General features: G+C 33.2%; 2 protein-coding genes across 2 annotated transcripts; one reads left to right on the top strand and one right to left on the bottom strand.

Annotated features, from left to right (window-relative positions):
• Window positions 7484-16656, bottom strand: LOC104783965 (probable 2-oxoglutarate-dependent dioxygenase DIN11). The gene is made up of 12 exons (XM_010509056.1): window positions 16527-16656; window positions 16280-16395; window positions 16071-16189; window positions 15309-15372; window positions 15134-15201; window positions 8550-8608; window positions 8295-8439; window positions 8175-8194; window positions 8060-8108; window positions 7913-7991; window positions 7728-7817; window positions 7484-7639 (listed from the first exon to the last, which is right to left on the bottom strand). Exons 1-12 carry the CDS (start codon window positions 16654-16656, stop codon window positions 7484-7486), a joined length of 1095 nt encoding a protein of 364 aa, XP_010507358.1.
• Window positions 19555-20905, top strand: LOC104780782 (tRNA-dihydrouridine(20) synthase [NAD(P)+]-like). Its single transcript, XM_019244304.1, has 5 exons — window positions 19555-19769; window positions 19940-20076; window positions 20164-20253; window positions 20424-20530; window positions 20616-20905. The coding sequence occupies exons 2-5, from the start codon at window positions 20070-20072 to the stop codon at window positions 20745-20747; spliced, it is 336 nt and encodes a 111-aa protein (XP_019099849.1). The 5' UTR covers window positions 19555-19769; window positions 19940-20069; the 3' UTR covers window positions 20748-20905.

Genomic DNA, 21054 nt, shown 5'->3' with positions numbered 1-21054 from the left:
TGCCAGTTAATGCCCATTGTATCTTAGGAAAGATATAATTTGCATGCCGAATTTTTAGGACCGAGTTTGACAAAAAGAATTGATAACCCAAATTATGTAATCACATCCTCTTATTCACATCCCTATAATATAGCAACTAATTCAAGATGAATACATCTTAGGAAATATCTAATTTGCGTTTAATAAACGATTACATATTTGGTAAGATCTTATTAGATTTTAAATGTACACTATTAATCCAATAATATCAATTGAGAATCATAATAAGAATATGTCAGATCATCATTCCTAAATCATAACTAACAAATCGTAAAATGTATATTCTCAACTTGCGAATCAAGAGTTTCTGCAAAACTCTACTTACAACCGTTAACAGTATATATATCAACAAAATAATAGACCCGTGGTGTGCCACGGGGTAAAACCTAGTTGATATTAAAAAAAGAGCACAATGTAAAACAGAAGAAAACAGAACAAGTTGCCTAGACTTTGCTATTAATGGTCAATACGGTTCTTCAACAATGCAATAAAAAGTTTCAACAAGTATAGAGGTGGTGAAGAACTCAAACCGGAAAGAGACAATGATGAAAGACCCGTTATCACAGCTGTCTAGTCAAGAGGTATATTTTGTCAGCTCTATAAAGACATAAACATTTCATTTCAATCTCCTTAAAAGAATTAAGGACATACCCTCAGCAGGATCAGGATGCAAGTCATCTTTCAAATAGAAACTAACAGCGAGTCCTAAAACACCTTGAACAAAATACACCATAGCTAAAGCAACATTGTCCGGTGATATAATTCAACACCATAAAACATGGTTCTGCTACTAATACTTCTTCCTTTATTATAAACGAGGCTGTGTTCTGTGTTCTAATAATACTATTGTAGTATCTCTGTCTCCTTATACATTCGTATTCCACACATCTCCTTGAGCTACACCTACACACATTTCTCACATTAGAAACCAGACAAGAACCACAAACAAATAAAAGAGCCTGCAAATAAAAAATAAGGATTCCAGTTCACTGAACTGCTCGAATACCAGACAAGCCGAATGAAGAAACACACAGTACATCCAAAAGCACTAGTTAAGTTATAATACTTGTTGAGAATCGCAGACCCCGATTCACCTCTGTAGTGAACCACATACCGCGACTCTGCCCCTATTCCTCTTCTACTTCACATATCAGTTTGCATAACATAAACATAACACAGAGATTTAACGAGTTCCCCTCATGCAGAAGGTACATCTCGTGTGGGAACCTTCTCCCACAAACATTCACTATCAATCAACCAAGGTTTACACTAGTGTTACATATACAAAGCTTAGAGAGTAACTACAAAGAAACCTGAAGAAGAAAACACATAGTATATGCTTTTCTTCTTCCCCTCTCATTGTCTCTGATTCAGCTCTCCCCTCCATGTATAACCCTGAAACACCTCTAGAATCCCAAAGAAGCAGCTCCACCTTCGTCTCTCATCAGAGTGTCCTGAAAACACCTTAAACCTAGACAAGGTTATGCCTGCCTCTCAGCCCTTCGACCCCAGCCGAGCTTCTACTCTTTTATCATGGTTCTGCGCACAACTTCAAGCTCCATGTACGATGCCCTGCGCATGCTCTCTGCACTGCACCCTGCGTCTCTGCATCTGCCCTGCAGAGCGCCCTGCGTTGTGTCCTACAGCCGCCACCAATGTACCACCAGCTTCTTTAGTGCGTCTTTGTGCTTACCACGTTCTTCTTCAACCCTAGCTTCCCTTATATAGTGAAACCCTAGAGCTTATGTCGGTTTAGCCCTGCAGGCCACACAATCCGGATCTTGTATGGGCTTCACATCAATATAGGCCCAGTTCATGGTTCAGACCAAAGAAGCCCATATGAAGCAAACATTTACAACAAACTCCACCTTTTGCTTCATTTTGTCCAACTCACAAAATCCCCTTTATGTTGATTCTTTCCTAAGAAGAAAAAACAAAACTTTCCTTCTCTGTAGAACCTGCAACTTCCAATGATCTCTATCTTCGTCAACCTTAGGAATTTTTCAACTCCATCTTCAGAAACTTCAAGAGATTCACTACTCTCCCTCAAGCTTCATTCTCCTGATGACTGTAATCGCACTTGCAAAAGAACTCTGACCACTGAACCGACATCCTTGAAGAAACCTTCACAACCCTTATCATTGATAATCAATACAGAACACAACCAACGTTGATTGTTCTTTGTGTCCTCCAATGTCATCCTCTGACATTGCTCTGAAATTCTCAGCACCTATCGAATCCTTAGACTATCTCATGACTGTCACTAAATTCGAACTTTCTGAAGTTTCAGTCTGTTAAGCCATACAACTTCACCCTTGTTCTTGACAGCTTCTCTGAATCACTTACGATGCTCTTCAGCTGTTCCAAAAAGTTTGTGTAACTCCTTACACGAATCATCTTCTTCAACCTTGTTTGTCCTGGTCTTAGAAACACTTATGAAGACCTTTACTTGATTCCCCTGTTACTCACAACAGCTCCACCTAGAACCAGAACTTCTGATTCACCCACAGGTAACACCTGACTTGTAGAACTTTGGTCTTGAAAACCCTTAGAACAAGTAAAGCCTGAGATATCAACCTCTCAGCACAAATCATCACAACCTTTTCCATGCCTTCAGATAAGTACCACAGACCTGTTATCATGATTGTATATCATTTGTATCCGTCTGCAACCTGATTCACTTGGTCGACCTTTGATTCCTCTCATGTGCACTGAGCTTGAACCAAATTTCCTTGAATCCAATGAAGAACACATGAATCATACATGCTTCAAACCTGAAACAATCTTTAATTCATCATGTAAACAATCTCAACTCAATGCATTACTCCTGAGATTGAGTTTACATCCTATCTGTTTAACCAACTGAATTTTGAACCCAGCCTGTATGATCTGACAATACAACCTCTTGCTCAACCTCATGTTAAAACGGATGTCCGACCAACAACTTTTGAACCTCTGCTAGTCTCTCTGTAACAGCCTTTAGTGCTTCAATCTAGAATCCTTGAAGCCACACCTGCTGTAACATAACCCTGCAATAGTTCTTCATAATTGCAGACCTAACCAAGAAGAAACTTGGTACCAACATCATACTTTTTCTCACCATTCATCAATACAACTTGACATGTCTTCACCCTTGATGAATCCTCACTTAACCTCTATATAAGTGACTCTTGAGAAACTTAATGATGTTACTAGACCCACTAGTCTTCTACTAGTCTTGTCTATCATAACCTGCATCTTTAACCAACAGAGATCTACTTGAATCTTCCCTTTATACTCACAAGCTTCCTTATTGAGTGTTATTTACAGAACACTTAAACTTCCTACAAGTGATACCTTCAGAAGATTCATCCACCAGATCATCTCCGTAGATGCAAACAGGCGAACCAAAACTTTTTGTTGATGATTCTCTTCTCAATGCAAAACCTAACCCCAGTCACGTTGCACCAGCCTTGTAGATTCTTGCACTTACTTGCAAACTCTTGCACAGTCCTGCAACGTCTACAAAAGTCTTCTAGAGATTTTAAGTCACCTTGAAGAGAAAACTCCACCTTGACAAAGAAAATCTCACTGACTGCAGCTTTGACTCTTGGTACTCTTCTGCATTCCCATTCACTGTAAACGTACCTAGATTGTAGTCCTTTCAAATATCTCACAACCTAATCCATTCCTGAGACTGAACCATTCACCCAATACCTCTCAAAACTGACCACTTCAACATAAATTGTCTGGTCCATCTTCATACTCATCTGAATCTTCGACACAACTTGCTGAACTAACAACCCTCTTACACACAGATTCACCTCTGAAGGCGTCCCTTTAATAAATCTGTGACTCCTATAGTTGTACCTTCAACCAATTCCCGAACACCACTACACAAACTTTCAACAACCGAAAACTGACTTTTCAATAGTTGAATACGTCTACATCCTTGTGTTCTCCTAGTGTCTAGATTCCCTAAACTGAAACAGTTTTGAGTATTCAGAAGCTTCAAAACAGAACATCACAAGTACCTTGTGACCACAACGGAAACTGAACTCCTGTTTCGATAAGTTTGAGCCTTTTGGATGATGCTTTGATTCCCCCTTCACAGCCATGTGAAAATCACCTTCACATACCCATCCATGAACCTGAATCAAACACTACAGATAACTCCACCTTAAACTAACCCCATAATTGATTTAACCTTTGATCAAGAACACCTTCAAGATCATGAGTCTTCTGCAACAGTCTCTGGATCCTCCTTGTATGCTTACAACGTCATGCCTGAGTCTGTGAATTCCTGAGCCTGAGCTCTGATACCACTTGTTGAGAATCGCAGACCCCGATTCACCTCTGTAGTGAACCGTATATCGCGACTCTGCTCCTACTCCTCTTCTACTTCATAGATCAGTTTGCATAACATAAACATAACACAGAGATTTAACAGAGTTCCCCTCATGCAGAAGGTACATCTCATGTGGGAACCTTCTCCCATAAACATTCACTATCAATCAACCAAGGTTTACACTAGTGTTACATATACAAAGCTTAGAGAGTAACTACAAAGAAACCTCAATAGGAAAACACATAGTATATGCTTTTCTTCTTCCCCTCTCTTTGTCTCTGATTCAGCTCTCCCTTCCATGTATAACCCTGAAACACCTCCAGAACCCCAAAGAAGCAGTTCCACCTTCGTCTCTCATCAGTGTGTCCTGAAGAAACCTTAAACCTAGACAAGGTTATGCCCGCCTCTCAGCCCTTCGACCCCAGCCGAGCTTCTACTCTTTTATCATGGTTCTGCACACAGCTTCAACTCCATGTACGACGCCCTGTGCATGCTCTCTGCACTGCACCCTGCGTCTCTGCATCTGCCCTGCACAGCTCCATGCGCTGTGCCCTACAGCCGCCACCAATGTACCACCAACTTCTTTAGTGCGTCTTTGTGCTTACCACGTTCTTCTTCAACTCTAGCTTTCCTTATATAGTGAAACCCTAGAGCTTATGTCGGTTTAGACCTGCAAGCCACACAATCCGGATCTTGTATGATCTTCACATCAATATAGGCCCAGTTCATGGTTCAGACCAAATAAGCCCATATGAAGCAAACATTTACAACAATACTAATAGATGAAGCAACTACGAAGAATTGGGGAAGAAACCCAATCCAGAAACGACGTGAGAGTCACAGAAAGATAAATCATTAATGACCCAACTACTTCCATTCCATTTAAGCAAATTGACACAGGTCTCCAAAAAAGAATGCTAGAACAAAAAACACTACGGTGATCATTGAACTACACAACACGCATGCAAGGACCGAAAAAAATTAGACAAATTCGGTCTCTAACCCTCTATTGAGATAAAAGTACAACCAAACCTTCTCTTCTCTTACGAGTGGACGAAAAGGGAAGTAATAGACACTAAACAGTTTTGAAATAACATATCAATTCGAAATTCTCGCAGTTTTTTTTTGTATCACAAAATCAATATGCTATTGGAAACAAACAAATATTGATTGAAGCAAATCGATTGAAGCAAACTTGGAAATCGATAATCTAATTGTGTATTTTTGTTCTTGAATTTAGTTATCCTAAATAGTAGTGAAAACTTGTATGAAGTTCAAGAGAGCAGAGAAAATTATGAGTTATGATCTCTAATATTGTTAATAGAAAAATAAGAAACGGAAAATTATGTATGTTTCAGGCAAATAAAAAAAAGTTCATGTATTTTTCTGGCAAAAATAAATAGTTTGTGTTTTTTTTGGAATTTTTCTTTAAAATAATAACGACGTCATAATGCCGTTAACGGTCGTAACGGAGACGAGGAGAAATTGGAAAAAGATAATAGTTCGTGTATTTTTTATCACCTAAAAAATAGTCTGTGTATTTTTCTGATAATGAAAAAAGTTCATGTTTTTTCTGCCAAATATTAAATAGTTGGCGTTTTTTTTGAGAATTTTCCCATTATTTCTTATTTATTAATTTTATTTTTGTTGTCGCCTAGAACAGCTTTTATTTATTGTATTAAAAAAAGAAAAATGATTGCCAGTTACTTGAAGTATAGGCCAACTAATGGCCACACATACAAACAATATAAATGTCTTGTTAACTACGTGAATTATTGTCATCACATAAGGACATCCATAAACAAACATAGGTTATGTGTACAATACCATAAATATTCAACTCCGGTATTTAGTTGGCTAGAATCCGGCATTGACCAGTGTTAACCGGTGTTGATCAGTATTGACCGGCGTTGACCAGTATTGACCGGCATTGACCAGAAAAAATATTTAAATATATTTTTTTCCTAAAAATAATAATTGTTTTGCTTTTATGTAATTTTGATAAATAAATAAAAAATATAAATGATTTGTATAATTTGTAAAAACAAAATATAACAACAAAAAAATACTAGATAATTATATACCAAAAAAAATTAAAAGTTTTATGAGAAACAAAATTTGTGGTATCTAGTAACTAATTTTGTTAATACATAAAATATACCAAAACAATATAATATAACTATACCACTAAGATTTTATGTGTAGTAGATATTTTCATAAAACTATAACAAACATATACATTTTTCTTTTAAATTCATTTTTTATTTTGTAATTTCAAAGGTAGGGGTTTTAAATATTTTTTTCCTTTTTACTTACTTATAAGATTATGTCATTTGAAATATATCCAAGGCATTGCCAACTATTTCTTTGGTTTTACAAAACCAACCTTTGATTTTACAAAATCAACTTTTTTTTAATTATGTCTTTCATGTAAATAAATATAATTTTTATTATTTCCTTCCTTTCTTTTTCTTATTAAAAAAATAAATAGTTGGCAATGTCTTGGATATATTTCAAATGATATAATCTTATAAATAAGTAAAAAGATAAAAAATATTTAAAACCCCCACCTATGAAAATACAAAATAAAAAATGATTTTCAGAGGAAAAGATATATATTTGTTATAGATTTATGAAAAAATCTACTACAAATAAAAATTTTGGTGGTATAGTTTTATTATATTATTTTTGGTATATTTTCTGTATTAACAAAATTAATTACTAGATGAACCACACATTTTGTTTGTCATATAATTTTTCATTTTTTGGGTATATAATTTTTTTTCATATAACTTTTTGTTGTTATATTTTTTTGTGTAATTTATACAAATCATTTATCTTTTTATTTATTTATCAAAAATACATAATAAAAAAAAATAATATTTTTAAGAAAAAAGAAAAAAATTTGAATATTTTTTCCTGGTCAACGCCGGTCAACACTGGTCAATGCCGGTTAACACTGGTCAATACCGGATTCTGGCCAACTAAACACCGAAGTTGAATGTTTATGGTTTTGTACACATAACCTATGTTTGTTTATGAATGTCGTTATGTGTTGACAATCATTTTTTCTATTAAAAACTCGAAATCCAAACTCCAAAGCCCAACCAACCATGTTTAACTGTTTTCCACTAGATTTGCAAAAGTGGCCTGGACCTTGTTAATGAGATTTTGTCCATAGACAACTCTTTTGGCAATTTGAGATGTTACTAATTTTCTCGGATACTTCTCTTTGAAGATATCCAGTGGCTCCACCTCCGCGTCGAAGTTAGTCTGATTCATTCAAGATATATTGGAGATAAACATGATTCCAAATCCAGTTGAGGAGAATACAAATGAGTGTTCACAAGTTTTTCAGTACCTCGTAGAAGAATGCAACACAAACACGGAATTTAGGAGAGTTATTGATCACTTTATGAAGTGTGGATTCGTAAACTCCGTTTGTAAGTATCTGCATATACACATGTGTACGTTTCCCAAATGTTTTCAAGTATTGTTCAAACAAAAAAGCAAGAGAGGTCAAAGAGGGAGAGAGAAGAAACGAACCGTTAACATGTCACCGATGTTGCAAATGAACGATCCAGGGATCGGAATAGCTGGTATCCAATCACCGTCCACGTTTTTGTTTATGTTTTTTTTACCAATTTTGAAATAATAACAAAGTTTGGCTATCATCAAATAAGTCCCAAATATACCTGAAGAGCAGTTTTATCATCATCTTGATTTATAAGCGTCAACAAGCCTGTAGATTTTTTTTTATCATCAGCTATGAAGAGAGTGAACTTGATTCGAGCTCAGGATTACTTACCATAATCAGTGTGAGCTCCACTGTAAGTTGAAGAAAAAGAACAGAGAAGACGAGTAACTACAAAGTGATCAAGCTGATCATAAAGTTAAAATGAAAAGTGTTCGTAGTATATAACATTACCATCCAATAACATCTCCTTGGTTAACACCTGGATAACCAATTATACGCATTACCCAAAAAGGGTCTCTAAGCATCTTTCCCCCAAACTCATAAGGTAATCCACCAAGTGCTAAGGAGATTCCCCTTAATATATATCTAGAAAGATCTGTAGAAAAAAACCATGAAATGAAGTTATAAACTTTTAAATTTTACTGAGATTTTTAACAGAAAAAAAAACTTTTACTGAGATCCAAAAAGGGCTAAAATTAAACACACCTGTGCATAGCTTAATGTACTCCTCCATCACATCTTTGTACTCTTGAGGATTCCTTAGCCTTCAGAAAAGTGGTCACAAATATACACATAGAGAAATATATATAGTTAGAAGAAGATGAAAACTCATTACCAAATTAAAATACTACGATTTGACTTGTACATTGAGTTCTAATAATATTTTAAACGTAATAATATTTCACATTTTTATTAAGTGAAAACTCCCCGAAACTTTTCTCCCAGACACTATAATCGAGGAACCCTTACCGCAGCTCTCCTCCGACGCCGGCGAAGAAAATCTTTACCGGCGTCGGGATTTAATCCGAATCTCTCCTCTTTGTTTTCAATCTCGTAGTCTAACTTTCTTCTTCCGTTTGTTTAAGCTTTTGTTCCCCTTTTATCTCTCTTTAATCCTTTTCATCCACTTACCTCCTTTAGACGATTTTCAATCCAAAGAAGACAGTTGCCGGCCGGAGTCTCCCAACTCTGTACCACTTCAAAACTTTTTCTCGGAGATGAGATCTGAAGACCCAAACTTTGCCAGATCTGGATTTCTGTTTAACCAAGAGGAGATCTTAAACCAGGTTCCTTTGATGGAAGGAGTAGATCCGCTAGGACCATCAAATGTGCCTTGCCTGGTGGAGTTGTCGATGGCGCACGACGGTCTCCTCATTTTGGTATCGAATTCCTGTACCGGAGAACTTAAACTCCTAGGGCCCCCTTCGGATGCATCAAGCCTCGCTTTAAACCCCCAATCACCTTCCCTCCCCTCAATGGAGATGTTTGAGCCCCTGAATCAGACATCCACTCAACCCCGCCGCTGCGTGAACCCTCCGATGCCCCCGACCGTGAAACTAGGTTTTCTGCTGTTGGGCCCAATCTTCTCTGCCCGTTAAGGTTCTTGAGCCCCATTACCAAAAGATGGCTTCCTCGATCTTCCTTTGCTGTTATCCAGGTTTGAGCGGAATTCCAATCTTTTCCATTCTAGTCATTATGTGTGTGGATTTATGGAACCATTTGTTCGAAGACTGCATTTGGAAGGTAAACCACCATTGTTGCTAGTTTGGCTAAGGAATTGTATAGGAAACCTGCTTTTAGATCGACATATTGATTCTACTCTTGAGGCTAGAAGCTTGAATGAACTCGGCATTATGATCCATACCATATGGCGCTGTGATTACCGATGGTTCTTCAGGCCCCCTTATTCCTCACCCCGTATGCTTATCGAGACCTCTAAACTGCTTTGTATCAACTTGTTGAAGTGTCCTCCTAAAAACCTGAAGTTCAATGGCATTATGACCTCATCTCCATTACAACTATCAGCGTTTTACACCGAAGCATAATATCTTCAGAACCATCACCACCACCTGGGTTATAACCCACCGAATCTCTGCCAAGGCAATGCTGTTGTTTCTGTCTCTCTCATCGGAGAGCTTGTTGGCCCTGATTCACCTCTCAACGTCACAAAGTCGTATGACCGTGACTACTTTGTCAGCTATCGGATTCTTCGATGTTGATCAGTCTTGCAACCTTGATCTCACATGTCTCAGCTTGCTTCTTAACGACTACCTCACAGCTCTCTTGGATTATTGCTTGATGTTTTCTATCTTCTTGTTTATGACTTTGGGGAAAGTTTATCTTTGTAATCTTTTTATCCTTCTGAACTCTGGAATTCCAATTCCTTTCTTTTGTACTATTTCTATTTGAATGAATGGAAACCTATGTCAAAAAAAAAAAAAAAAAAAAANTAAGTGATTTCCTATATGCCAATAGTTTTCACATTATTATTAAGTGGTCTACTATAAGCTGGGCAAAAAACATAATTACAAAAATCGAAACGTCGCTCTACTCTATTAAAATCACGGCTTATTAATATTATAATTACTAGGCAATCGACTAAAACATTCAAAGTATTAAACTTTCGTTCAACAAATAAACTGAGCTAAGTTTCTCAGCATGGGAACCTATGAATTCTTCTTATGTTTCTTCCTGCTCTCTCTTTCACTCTATTTCAAAGATGCATCTTTATCTGATGTACTCTTTTCAATGCCTCACTTTCTCTAGACTATTGTTCCTCGGTAACATGTTTGAAATGGGTATCTACAAACAAAGTTATCTCCCTTACATTATTATATTGTTTGGTTGTCCACGTGATGCATGGATGATGTATTTTTAGTTATTTATATAATTTTATTGATTTGTGATTATTGATTTTATTGTTTGATACATAAATCGAGTATAGTTTTCATTCAATTTTATATAAAAAATAATTTATAGGTGTGATTCTTTATATATGGCAGCAAATTAATCATTTTTTTTGTTCTTTGAAATGTTGGAACAAAAAGGTTATTATTTATAATAAAATTTTGTTCATCTTGTTATAAGAAACATTTTTTTTCTCCAAAAGAATGGACGAAGAGAACAAATTCCATGTTACTAAAATATCCATTAAAATTTACATATTTAGTATCTAATTAATACCACAATTCTCGAGAAAAATTCTCAAACGGTTTCTAACATCATAAAACTGAACACATATTACATATAATTATATATTTTCTAACTAACTTCACTGATAAGATTTTGCATTTACATATATTTATAATATGAAAAAGTAAATTAACTATAAAAAAAATAAGCAAAACATAAGTAAAATATTTTTACATATGTGTTTTTATAACAAATAAAATAGACTTTTAGATGTCATACCATCTTTTTATTGCGACGTTATCATTTTATTAGTTCATTAAATTTTCATATAAATTTTAAATACAAGTTTTCAAGTTTCACATGGTTATTCATCTTCCTTTCAAACATCAAATATATTATATAAAACTCTATTAATAAAAATAAAAGATTAAAAAATATGAAATTGGATTAGTATTTTATACTGTATAATTGCTTTATGTGTCTTAAAATATATCCTTAGTGAAACTAATAAAATTTATATATTACAATTTAATAAAATGGAACATGTCAAAAGATTATGAAACTGAAACAAATATCAGCTTCTCATATATTGGATTTTGTGAAAACCTTACTTTATTATATAAGATGTTGTATAAAAATTACCTTATCAGTTTAGTCGCCTATAAAAGTATCTCGTTTTAAAGATAGTATAAATTCTCTATTTGTTTTGAAGATATCAAACCATAATTTAGTTTTGTGTGATAATTACACGGACTAGATCATTTTGGTCCACCTGCCTTCCTTATAATGGAACCAGAAGAAGAAGCAGCCAAGTTTATGCAATTCTTCTCAAAAATGGGAATCTTGTACTTAGAAATTCTTTTAGAAATGTATTCTGGCAGAGCTTCGACAACCCGTCAAATACATGACTGCCCGGAGCTAAGATAAGGTTTGAAACGTGAAGAAGCGTCAGTATTCAAGGATGTAGAAGTGCAAGGCAAAATATTGAAGATTGTGGATATTTTTTTTTCTTTTGGTATAAGAAAAAAATATAAAATATGTATCTAAGCTGAAAATTTGAAAAACAAAACTTTAAAAGGATTGAAAATCAAAAAGCCTTATATTGACCACTAAAAAGGTAAAATAGTGTGGAATATTAAAATAGTTTCTATAAATTGTGGCCTAGAAATTTATTTTATTTAGTGTGAATTGGCTTTAGACACTTGCCTTTTTTCTATAAGGATAGACATGGCTCTGGACACACGTTTCACCAGTTGGAAAAGTAAAACAGATCCATTAGCGGGTCAATACACTCTCAGTATTGAGCCTCAGCCTAGCACAAGAAATTCCTTCATCATGGTTTGGAATAATTGAAAGCCCATACTGGAGGAGTGACGTATTGGTTAGCATAAAAAGAAAATTTCACACTTATGAAATCCCATACTTATGAAATCGAACATCTGGGTTTGTTTGATTTGGCGATAACCAAACCTAACTGAACTGGTTTGTTTGGTTATCGGTTAGTTAAAGTATTTCTAAATAGTTGTCAAAAAGAAACTCGTAAGGTTCTCGAGTCAAAACCAAAATTCGGAATCGATTATTTTTAGTTACATTTGGGTATTTTTGATTAATTTGATTCGGTTAAATTAGGTATTGGTGAAACATCTAAACAATTCCCCGAACCGAAAGCAAACAAATCCAAATTAAACATGTTTTGATTGGTTTAACCGAGAGAACCGAAACGGTTAAACAAAAAATCTCAGTTTGAGTCAAAATCTCACCATTAAATAAATGAATCAGCTGTGGTCGGTCGGTATTTCGGGTGATTGCAAGTTGCAACTGTGATCTGCCATTAGTTTAGCTTAAGTTTAACCAGTAAAATTTTTAAGCATCGCGTGAATAAATCGGTTTCAATTATTCTTACTTCTTTAGATTGGTTTTAAAAATAATTAGAACTCAGACCCCCGCGATATCGCGAAAGAAATATTTAAAACAAGTTAAATTAAATTTCAAATTTAGATTTATATCTTATAAATTCGTTTGAAAATATATTATAAATAACAAAATTAAAAATTATCTCAATAGAAAAAAAATAATAAGTAGGGTTAAAACTTTATAAATATTAAACATATATAACTGTGAGTTTAAAAAACACATCCATCAAAATAAAAACTTATAATAAAAAAATAATATGGTAAAAAGACTCAACTCTAGTTAAAAATTATTAAATAAAAAATTTATAATGAATCGAGTCAACTCTACTTATATTAAGAAAAATTATTAAATAATTTGTATGTATTATAAGTATAAGATATTGTATGAAAAATTATTGTAAAGAGTAACAACTATCATAACAGTTATTGATATTTATATTACTCATAAACAAATAATATGACGAAGTAATCCTAAGTGAGAATATCAAACCAACGATTATAATAAGTAAATGTATTTCTGTTAAAATATATTTTTTAAAAAATAAATGTCATCTCGAGTGAAAATTTATCAACCAATAATTATAATAAAATACATAACTTCTAAAAATAAAAGATGAAATAGTTAAATCTTAAAAAACACATATTTTATGAAAATTTACGATAAGAAATGCAATTGTAAGTTACATAACTAAAGCTGACTAAATTTCTATATGACTAAAATCTTTAGTTAGATTATTGAATAATAGTGAATATTAAATATTAAAATTCATCTTATTTAAATTCAACATAAAACGAAAAAAATTGTGTCAGCGAACAATGATTCATTGATTTGTTAGTTATCTAAGAAGAGACATAAACATTTTAGATAAACATAACTATTGGAACAAAAAGACGTAAATAAGATATGGTGAAAAGACATAACTCTACAATGAACAGAAGCAACCATATGATTTTCTTTTATGATAAAAGACACAACTCTACAATGAACAGACGCAACCGTTTGATTTTGTTTTTAAAAGAAAAAAAATATTTAATGAAAAGATACGACGAAAAATCGCAACTGTTAATGTCATTTATTCAGATTGTTATTATTATATAGTTTTTTATTGTAAAATACACAATTCTACAATAAACAGACACAACCGTATAATTTTTTAAAAATAAATATATTATATAGATATTTTATGGTGAAGGACACAACTCTACAATGAACAGACGCAACTGTATGATTTTTTAAATATATATATATATATATATATATATATATAATATTTAACGTAAATATCCTCCTTTTATATTTAAGTGACGAATCAGAATCATTGCTTTTCTTCTAACAGTTGAAATTTTATCTGGAAAAGAATACCATTTAAAATGATTCATTTCACATTTACTACAATTAAAGCGTCCAACACAAATGAAAAATATACAAGATAACCATATAGCTTGAGGATATCTTTTCATATCTGGACTTTGTAGTAATGTTAATGCAACATCCAATTCCGATGTATGCAACCCATATAAACTGTTTTTAAATAGAAGGCATATTCATTTAATCCAAAAGTCAAATCCAAAAACTCACTATATAATCCATCTATCTCTTGGAAAAAATCCTAAGTATTTTCATTAAATTTTTATATTGAAAATTACCTAAAAGTTGTAAATTAGATTCACCATTTCAAAAATCTTTTGTTAAATCAAGAATTAGAGGAATTTCTTTACTTTTAAAAGAATAAATGCTAGAGAATAATTTAGAAAGCTGTAAAAACTGTTAAGGTTGAAACTTTATTTTATTTTGTGTTATGGCAAAATGAAAACAGTTCGAATAGACAAATATATATAGATGTCAAAAGATACGAATATTCGAATAAACACAACTCTATAATGAACAGTTGCAATTTTACAAAAAGAAAACATTACAATGAACAGTTGCAACTTTTCGTAATGAACAACTGCAACTTTTCGTAGAACACACAATTGAAACTTTTAGCAATTTTGAAAAATTATCTAAAATGTACAATTGAAAAAACACAACTTTTGATGGCATTTATTTGGATTGCTATTATATATAGATTATGTGGGTATTCTTTTGAAGAAAAATATGCCTCTATTCTAACAGTTTGCTATTCATATATAGTATGTATCTACGATTAATAAACACAAGTTTTTGGCACTTTCGTTTTAAGATTTCTTTCAACACAAACGTATATGCAAAAATGGAGAAGAAAAATTCAATCAATCACTTACCACTGGTTTTGCCCTTCTAAGACCTTTCCGATGTCCCCAAACTTCCCTTGCTTCAACTCTCTGTAACACTGTCTTCGTCGCGGTCCATAAGAGAATAAAACCATATATCCGTTATATAACATCACTACTTATAACACATCACTCAAGCCAAAAGCTAGTCGTAAGACAAACTTACATCAATGGCTTCGTGCATATCTTGTATTCCACTCGTAAAGTTTACTCCAATTCTCTGATATCCCCTGTGCAACAACAACACATATGAGTGATTCTATAGTCGGAAAGACCTTTTGTTTTCTGACGTGTTCAATTCGTAAATCTTCAGTTTGTGTTTTTTTTTCTTTTCCGGAAACTAGTACGTTAGTAATGTAAAAACAAATCTACCAATGTTATTTCTAGATATTTAGAGACGATAATAAAACCATTTTAACACATAATTGTTATGTATAATAGGATTAGAATATTAGGTACATAATAAAAATGTTTTTTCGATAATACAATCATAATCGCATGTGCTGTATGTAGATTGATTATTATGTATAGTAGGATTAAATCAATAATAATAATTTAGTAGACGACAAGAAAAATAACCGTCTTCCAGTCAATTTATCAAATTCAAACATCATTTTTGCTTATGAACATTCGGTGTAATGCGGATTCAGTTGAATTTTGAGTTTAAAAAATAGATTATACTACTTTTTATATAAAATTGCAGAGGCCAGGAAATATCTTGTTAATTAATTGTACCAGGCTAGCAGCCTGTTAGATCCTTTTTGTTTAAAGTAAACAATTTCACCAGCTGAGAACAACTTGTTGATATTATGATGATAATCTTATAATGTCTCGTTCGTTATCAAACATTGAACAAAATAGCAACGATCGGTGGTACCAAGTTATACCAACATTGCTTCATATAATATGGAGAGATGTGGAAACAAACCTGTATCCACCAGCTGGAGTAATCTTGATCTTAAGTTTCTCCTCGTAAGGAAGCTGGAAGAACTGATGCGTCATCTCTTTCACCTTATTTATAAGAGCCTCCGATATTCCATGACCAATCTGAACCACATTCACCAACCCAAAAATCACTCTTTAATATTATTAATTAAACACTATAAAGTAAACTCAAATTTCGAAAGTTTTTAATACCACGTAGAAGAATCCGACGTCCCGAAATGCCTTGTCCAGTTTTTGGACAACTTCCACCACCCCGGTATCCTCCGCCATGTCGGAATCGTCACATTTGGCCACTAAAGGACTGATGTCTGCAACAACATTATCGCATTAATTTAGTTTCACTGGCATTGGCATATTTTATATATATGACGAGACGAAATTGAAGATATTATTATATATTTGCTGAAAATAATGAGTATATTTACTGTTTCGTACGTACCGATAAGTGGTAGTAGGGATTTGAAGTCTGTCACCATTTCGATATCAAAGGAAATGTTAGAACACGTTTTGCTCTTCTTACGTACGTACGTATGTAAAGACTGTTTCAATTCACGATGATATATTACCATAAACACTTAAACAGCTATGTCATTAGTTTAAATACCCACTGATTAGTTGTCCCCTAGGATTTCTAAAGGCCCGATCTGGAGCAGCCCAAGTGGCGAATGTATATTTGTGATCTGTAAAAAATATATATACACTTATACAGTATATCTATCTAATATATAATAGTATGAAAAGGTTTTTTCTAACTTTTATTCACGTTGCAACATTTGACATTCTCTTTTAGTGACACATATCATCTTTTATTAATATTTTATTCTTTTAAAACAAATTTATATCATTTCTAATTCCAAATAATCATATTTCTCTTCTTAATGTTGGTATAATTTACATATATTTTTAAATCCATTTTTATATCTTAAGTTCTTTTGTTAAACAAAATCAGATTATTTTATAATAAAATCTCATATTATATATATGATACAAAATATAATATTCTATAACATTTACTAATAAATAACTGATATTTGATACATCTATTTTACACATTTTCCTTACATTTTATTTAATTTGTCTTTCATCCTTTAAAGTAAAAAAAACACACACACTATTTTATAATAAAAGAAAATATCATAATAAAAACCATATCTTGGATAAGAAATGAAATAGTTTAAATACATGACTATGATTAAGCTTTTATGTAAGTTTATAAACCTTAATTTTTACATGTTTTAGAATCATATAATATTTTCTTTCGTTAATTGAGTAGGCAATAAAGTTAGTCAGCTACACACTTCAACTAAAATCCTATTAAATTACGATAAATTACACAACAATAGCTTTTCCTTTTATATCAATACACATATCAACATAAAAGCGATCTTGTCAAGAGCATTTCAGAATTGTTGTCATGTTTAAATCATATATATATATATAAGAAGATTTTCATATATGTTGACTTCCTTGATTTTCTATCTATTTATTTCATTAGAAAATTGTAAGTGACATATTTAAAATAGTATTAATTAAATCATTAAGTTTGATTATTTCTTATATGGAAAATCTATTAAAATTTTATATTTAATATCATGTAGTGGGTTACAACTTGCTTTTACTATGCATTAAAGAGAGTTATAATTTCAATAACCATGCATTGAAATGTATTTAGTCTATGCAAATATTTATGTTACAAAAGTTATGACACCAAATTCCATAATTCCCAAATTTGTAACTGTTAATAAAATATTTTGAACCTAAGAGTAACATCTATCTAACATTCAAATAGCGTACGTACATATAGCTATAGGTAGACATTTACTTAAATACTTAGACTCATATTTACTCTCAAATTCTATACATGTTATAACATATATCATCAACATTGCAAGAGAAAAAAAAATCGTCATGTTTCTTGATTATGATGGTACCCTTCTCCAATCCTTGATGATCCAAACAGAGGTCTGATGTCTAGCATTATAAAAAGGAAGAATAAAAGGAGAGGTTATTTAGACCCCTTCTACCTTAAGTTAGTGAACGATTTAGATCTGTGTAAGATCTATCTGTGGGGTACTCTGTCATTTAATTACTGCTTAGAGATTCTCGAAGACAAGATGGCAAAGCGTTCCGAGCGTCCCGAGCATTCCTTGGATAGTTGGGCTTTACCCTGCTTCATTACTTCGTTAGAGGTTTCTTTCTGACTTAATTATAGGGGTACTGTGTTAAAGAATGCTCGGGACGCTCGGAACGCTTTGCCATCTTGTCTTCGAGAATCTCTAAACAGCAATTAAATGACAGAATACCCCACGGATAGGTCTTACACAGATCTAAATCGTTCACTAACTTAAGGTAGAAGGGGTCTAAATAACCTCTCCGTTCTCAATATCTTCATTATCCTCACCCATCCCCTCTAGTATCTTATATTATATTTGGAAAAACAAAAAATTACAATTTGCTAGTAGCTTAAATACTTTATGACGGGGTTAATTTGATGAATACGAAAAGGTTTATTCGTGTTCAAATAAAGAAAAACTTACCCAATACTATAAAAATCATCACGTGTAATTTAGGTTAGATGATAATACTATAAATTTTTCAAAAAGCAATGGGCTCATAAATCAATCCCTTGATAAGAGAGCCAGAGCACACTGCGGGTAAAAAGAAAACGCATAAACTCAACTAACGCTGGCAGCTAGCACATATTCTAAGAATACGGCCGCCTGCGTTAGCTTGCCACTAGATAGCTCTTAGATCTCTCTCGTATCAAACTATTGACCAACTTGTCGAGAGATCAGATTTTTTAAAACAATATAAACTTAAATGAGTATGAAATGCACGAGTAAAAAAATAAACAAAGCATGTACATCTTGGATATCTAGGGACTAGGATAACTAAGCTAATTTCTTACTTAGTATGCTTTTTTAACTTATAGCTAGCACGACACTATGTGGATTTTTTCGTAGATAACAAATTTTCTTGCTAAGAAAACCCAAATTTTAATCCGCGAGGAAGTTAAGGACTATAGTGGCCGCTAGCTGAAATATCATACCAATTTGGTTTTGTTTTAAGTCTAATGTTGTTGTGTGCGGTGGATGTTTCAGGCAGCTTTACAGATTGAAAGAATAGTGTGTAAACTTTAATAGTTCGTTTAATTCAATAAAAGAGCTAGAGTTCGAAACTGCGGAAAAAAGAAAACGCATAAACTAATTAATTCGCTAAACAAGTTCGTTTAATTCAACAAACGGTCAAAGCGTAAGGTACACGGCACTTCCCACGTAGTAAGAATGACACGCTGGCAGCTATAACACTTATTCCTAAGATACGGCTACCGGCATTAGCTTGCCACTAGTTAGATCAAAACTATTGACCAATTTGTCCAGAGATCAGTTTTAATATATATATATATATATATATAATTAATTAATTGAAATGCACGAGTAAAATCAACAAAGCATGAACACAGAACACCTTGGATGATCTAGCATAATTAAGTTAATTTCTTACTTAGTATGCTTTTTTACTTACTAATTAAGAAAACCATCCGCGAGAAAGTTAAGGAGTTATAGTGGCTAGCTGAAGTATCATAGCAGTTTGGTTATGTTTTAAGTCTAATTAATGTTGTTGTTTGTAGATGTTTCGGAATGGGTGCTGCTTTGTTACCTCCCATGTACGAAAAAAGCTGGTACACCAAGTTTCTAATTAATGTTTTAAGTCTAATTAATGTTATGTTTTAAACCTAATTAATGTTGTTGTGTGTAGATTCATGATGTATGGCTCTGTGAATTCTTCTTGCATATTTTTGCATTTGTTTCTTACTGATTGATTCCTCATGTGGTATTTTCTGCATTCCAGATTTTGGCAACACTTAAGAGGAACTTAGATGTGCCGGTTACTTGCAAGATTCGATTATTAAAATCACCAGCAGATACTGTTGAATTGGCTAGGAGAATCGAGAAACTTGGTGTACCAGCTTTTTTCGTACATGGGAGGTAATGTACACCACTATTAGTTGGTTCTCAATCCTTTAAGCTGTTTTTATAAAATTTGGTCATCGATTTCTCCATCCTTAAATACAGGAAAATTGCAGACAGGCCAAGAGATCCAGCTAAATGGGATGAACATTTCAGATGTTGTGGCAGCTTTATCCATTCCTGTCATTGCAAATGGTGATGTTCTAGAATACGATGATTTTTCTCGAATCAAAACTGCAATAGATACACGATGTACTTATAGAGTTCAGATTCAGGAGATCTATAAGCAAATATCTCATAACAAGTATCTGCCATGTACTAATGATTAACTCTTCGATATTGCTGTCTTTTTGGTTCACATAAAGGCGATGCGTCAGTGATGGTTGCAAGAGGGGCAAGGTGGAATGCTTCAGTTTTCTCTCCAAAAGGAAAATCACACTGGGAAGATGTGAAAAAGAAATACCTTAGAAAGGTAACAAATAAAACCCTTTAAGAGTAAAAAGATAAATTCCCCTGGTTAAACTATGACTCACAGATTTTGAGATATTGTGTTGCAGAGCATCTTGTGGAATAACGATGTTAAGAGCACAAAATACACGATAAAGGAGATGATAGCGCATCATTCATGTCTTGAACCACCCGAAGGGAAGTCTATCAACAAAGCAGACACTTTAGAAGATCTACCGTAAGTCATTCTTGATTAGTCTTGATTTATACTACTGACACAAACTAGAGAACGTATCTGATATAACCAAACCGAACTGTAATCCAACTGGTTCAGCTTCAAGTCTAATGTTGTTTGTTGGGTGTGGATAGTTCAGGCGTGTTTACGAGTTGGTGATTACTATTGGAGAGTGAAGAACATTGGTCCACTGACACATGACTTGAATCATGTGTTATGATACTAAATGCAAATCTTCTTGTAATCTTATTTGAATTCTTTTATATAGAGGAACCCCATTGTTTTTACTCAAAATTAGTAAATTACTGAAACTA

Source organism: Camelina sativa, chromosome 4, assembly GCF_000633955.1.
Source record: "Camelina sativa cultivar DH55 chromosome 4, Cs, whole genome shotgun sequence".
Taxonomy (NCBI): Eukaryota; Viridiplantae; Streptophyta; class Magnoliopsida; order Brassicales; family Brassicaceae; genus Camelina; species Camelina sativa.
Note: the sequence above shows the minus strand (reverse complement) of the source record. Positions and strands in the feature narration are given on the sequence as shown.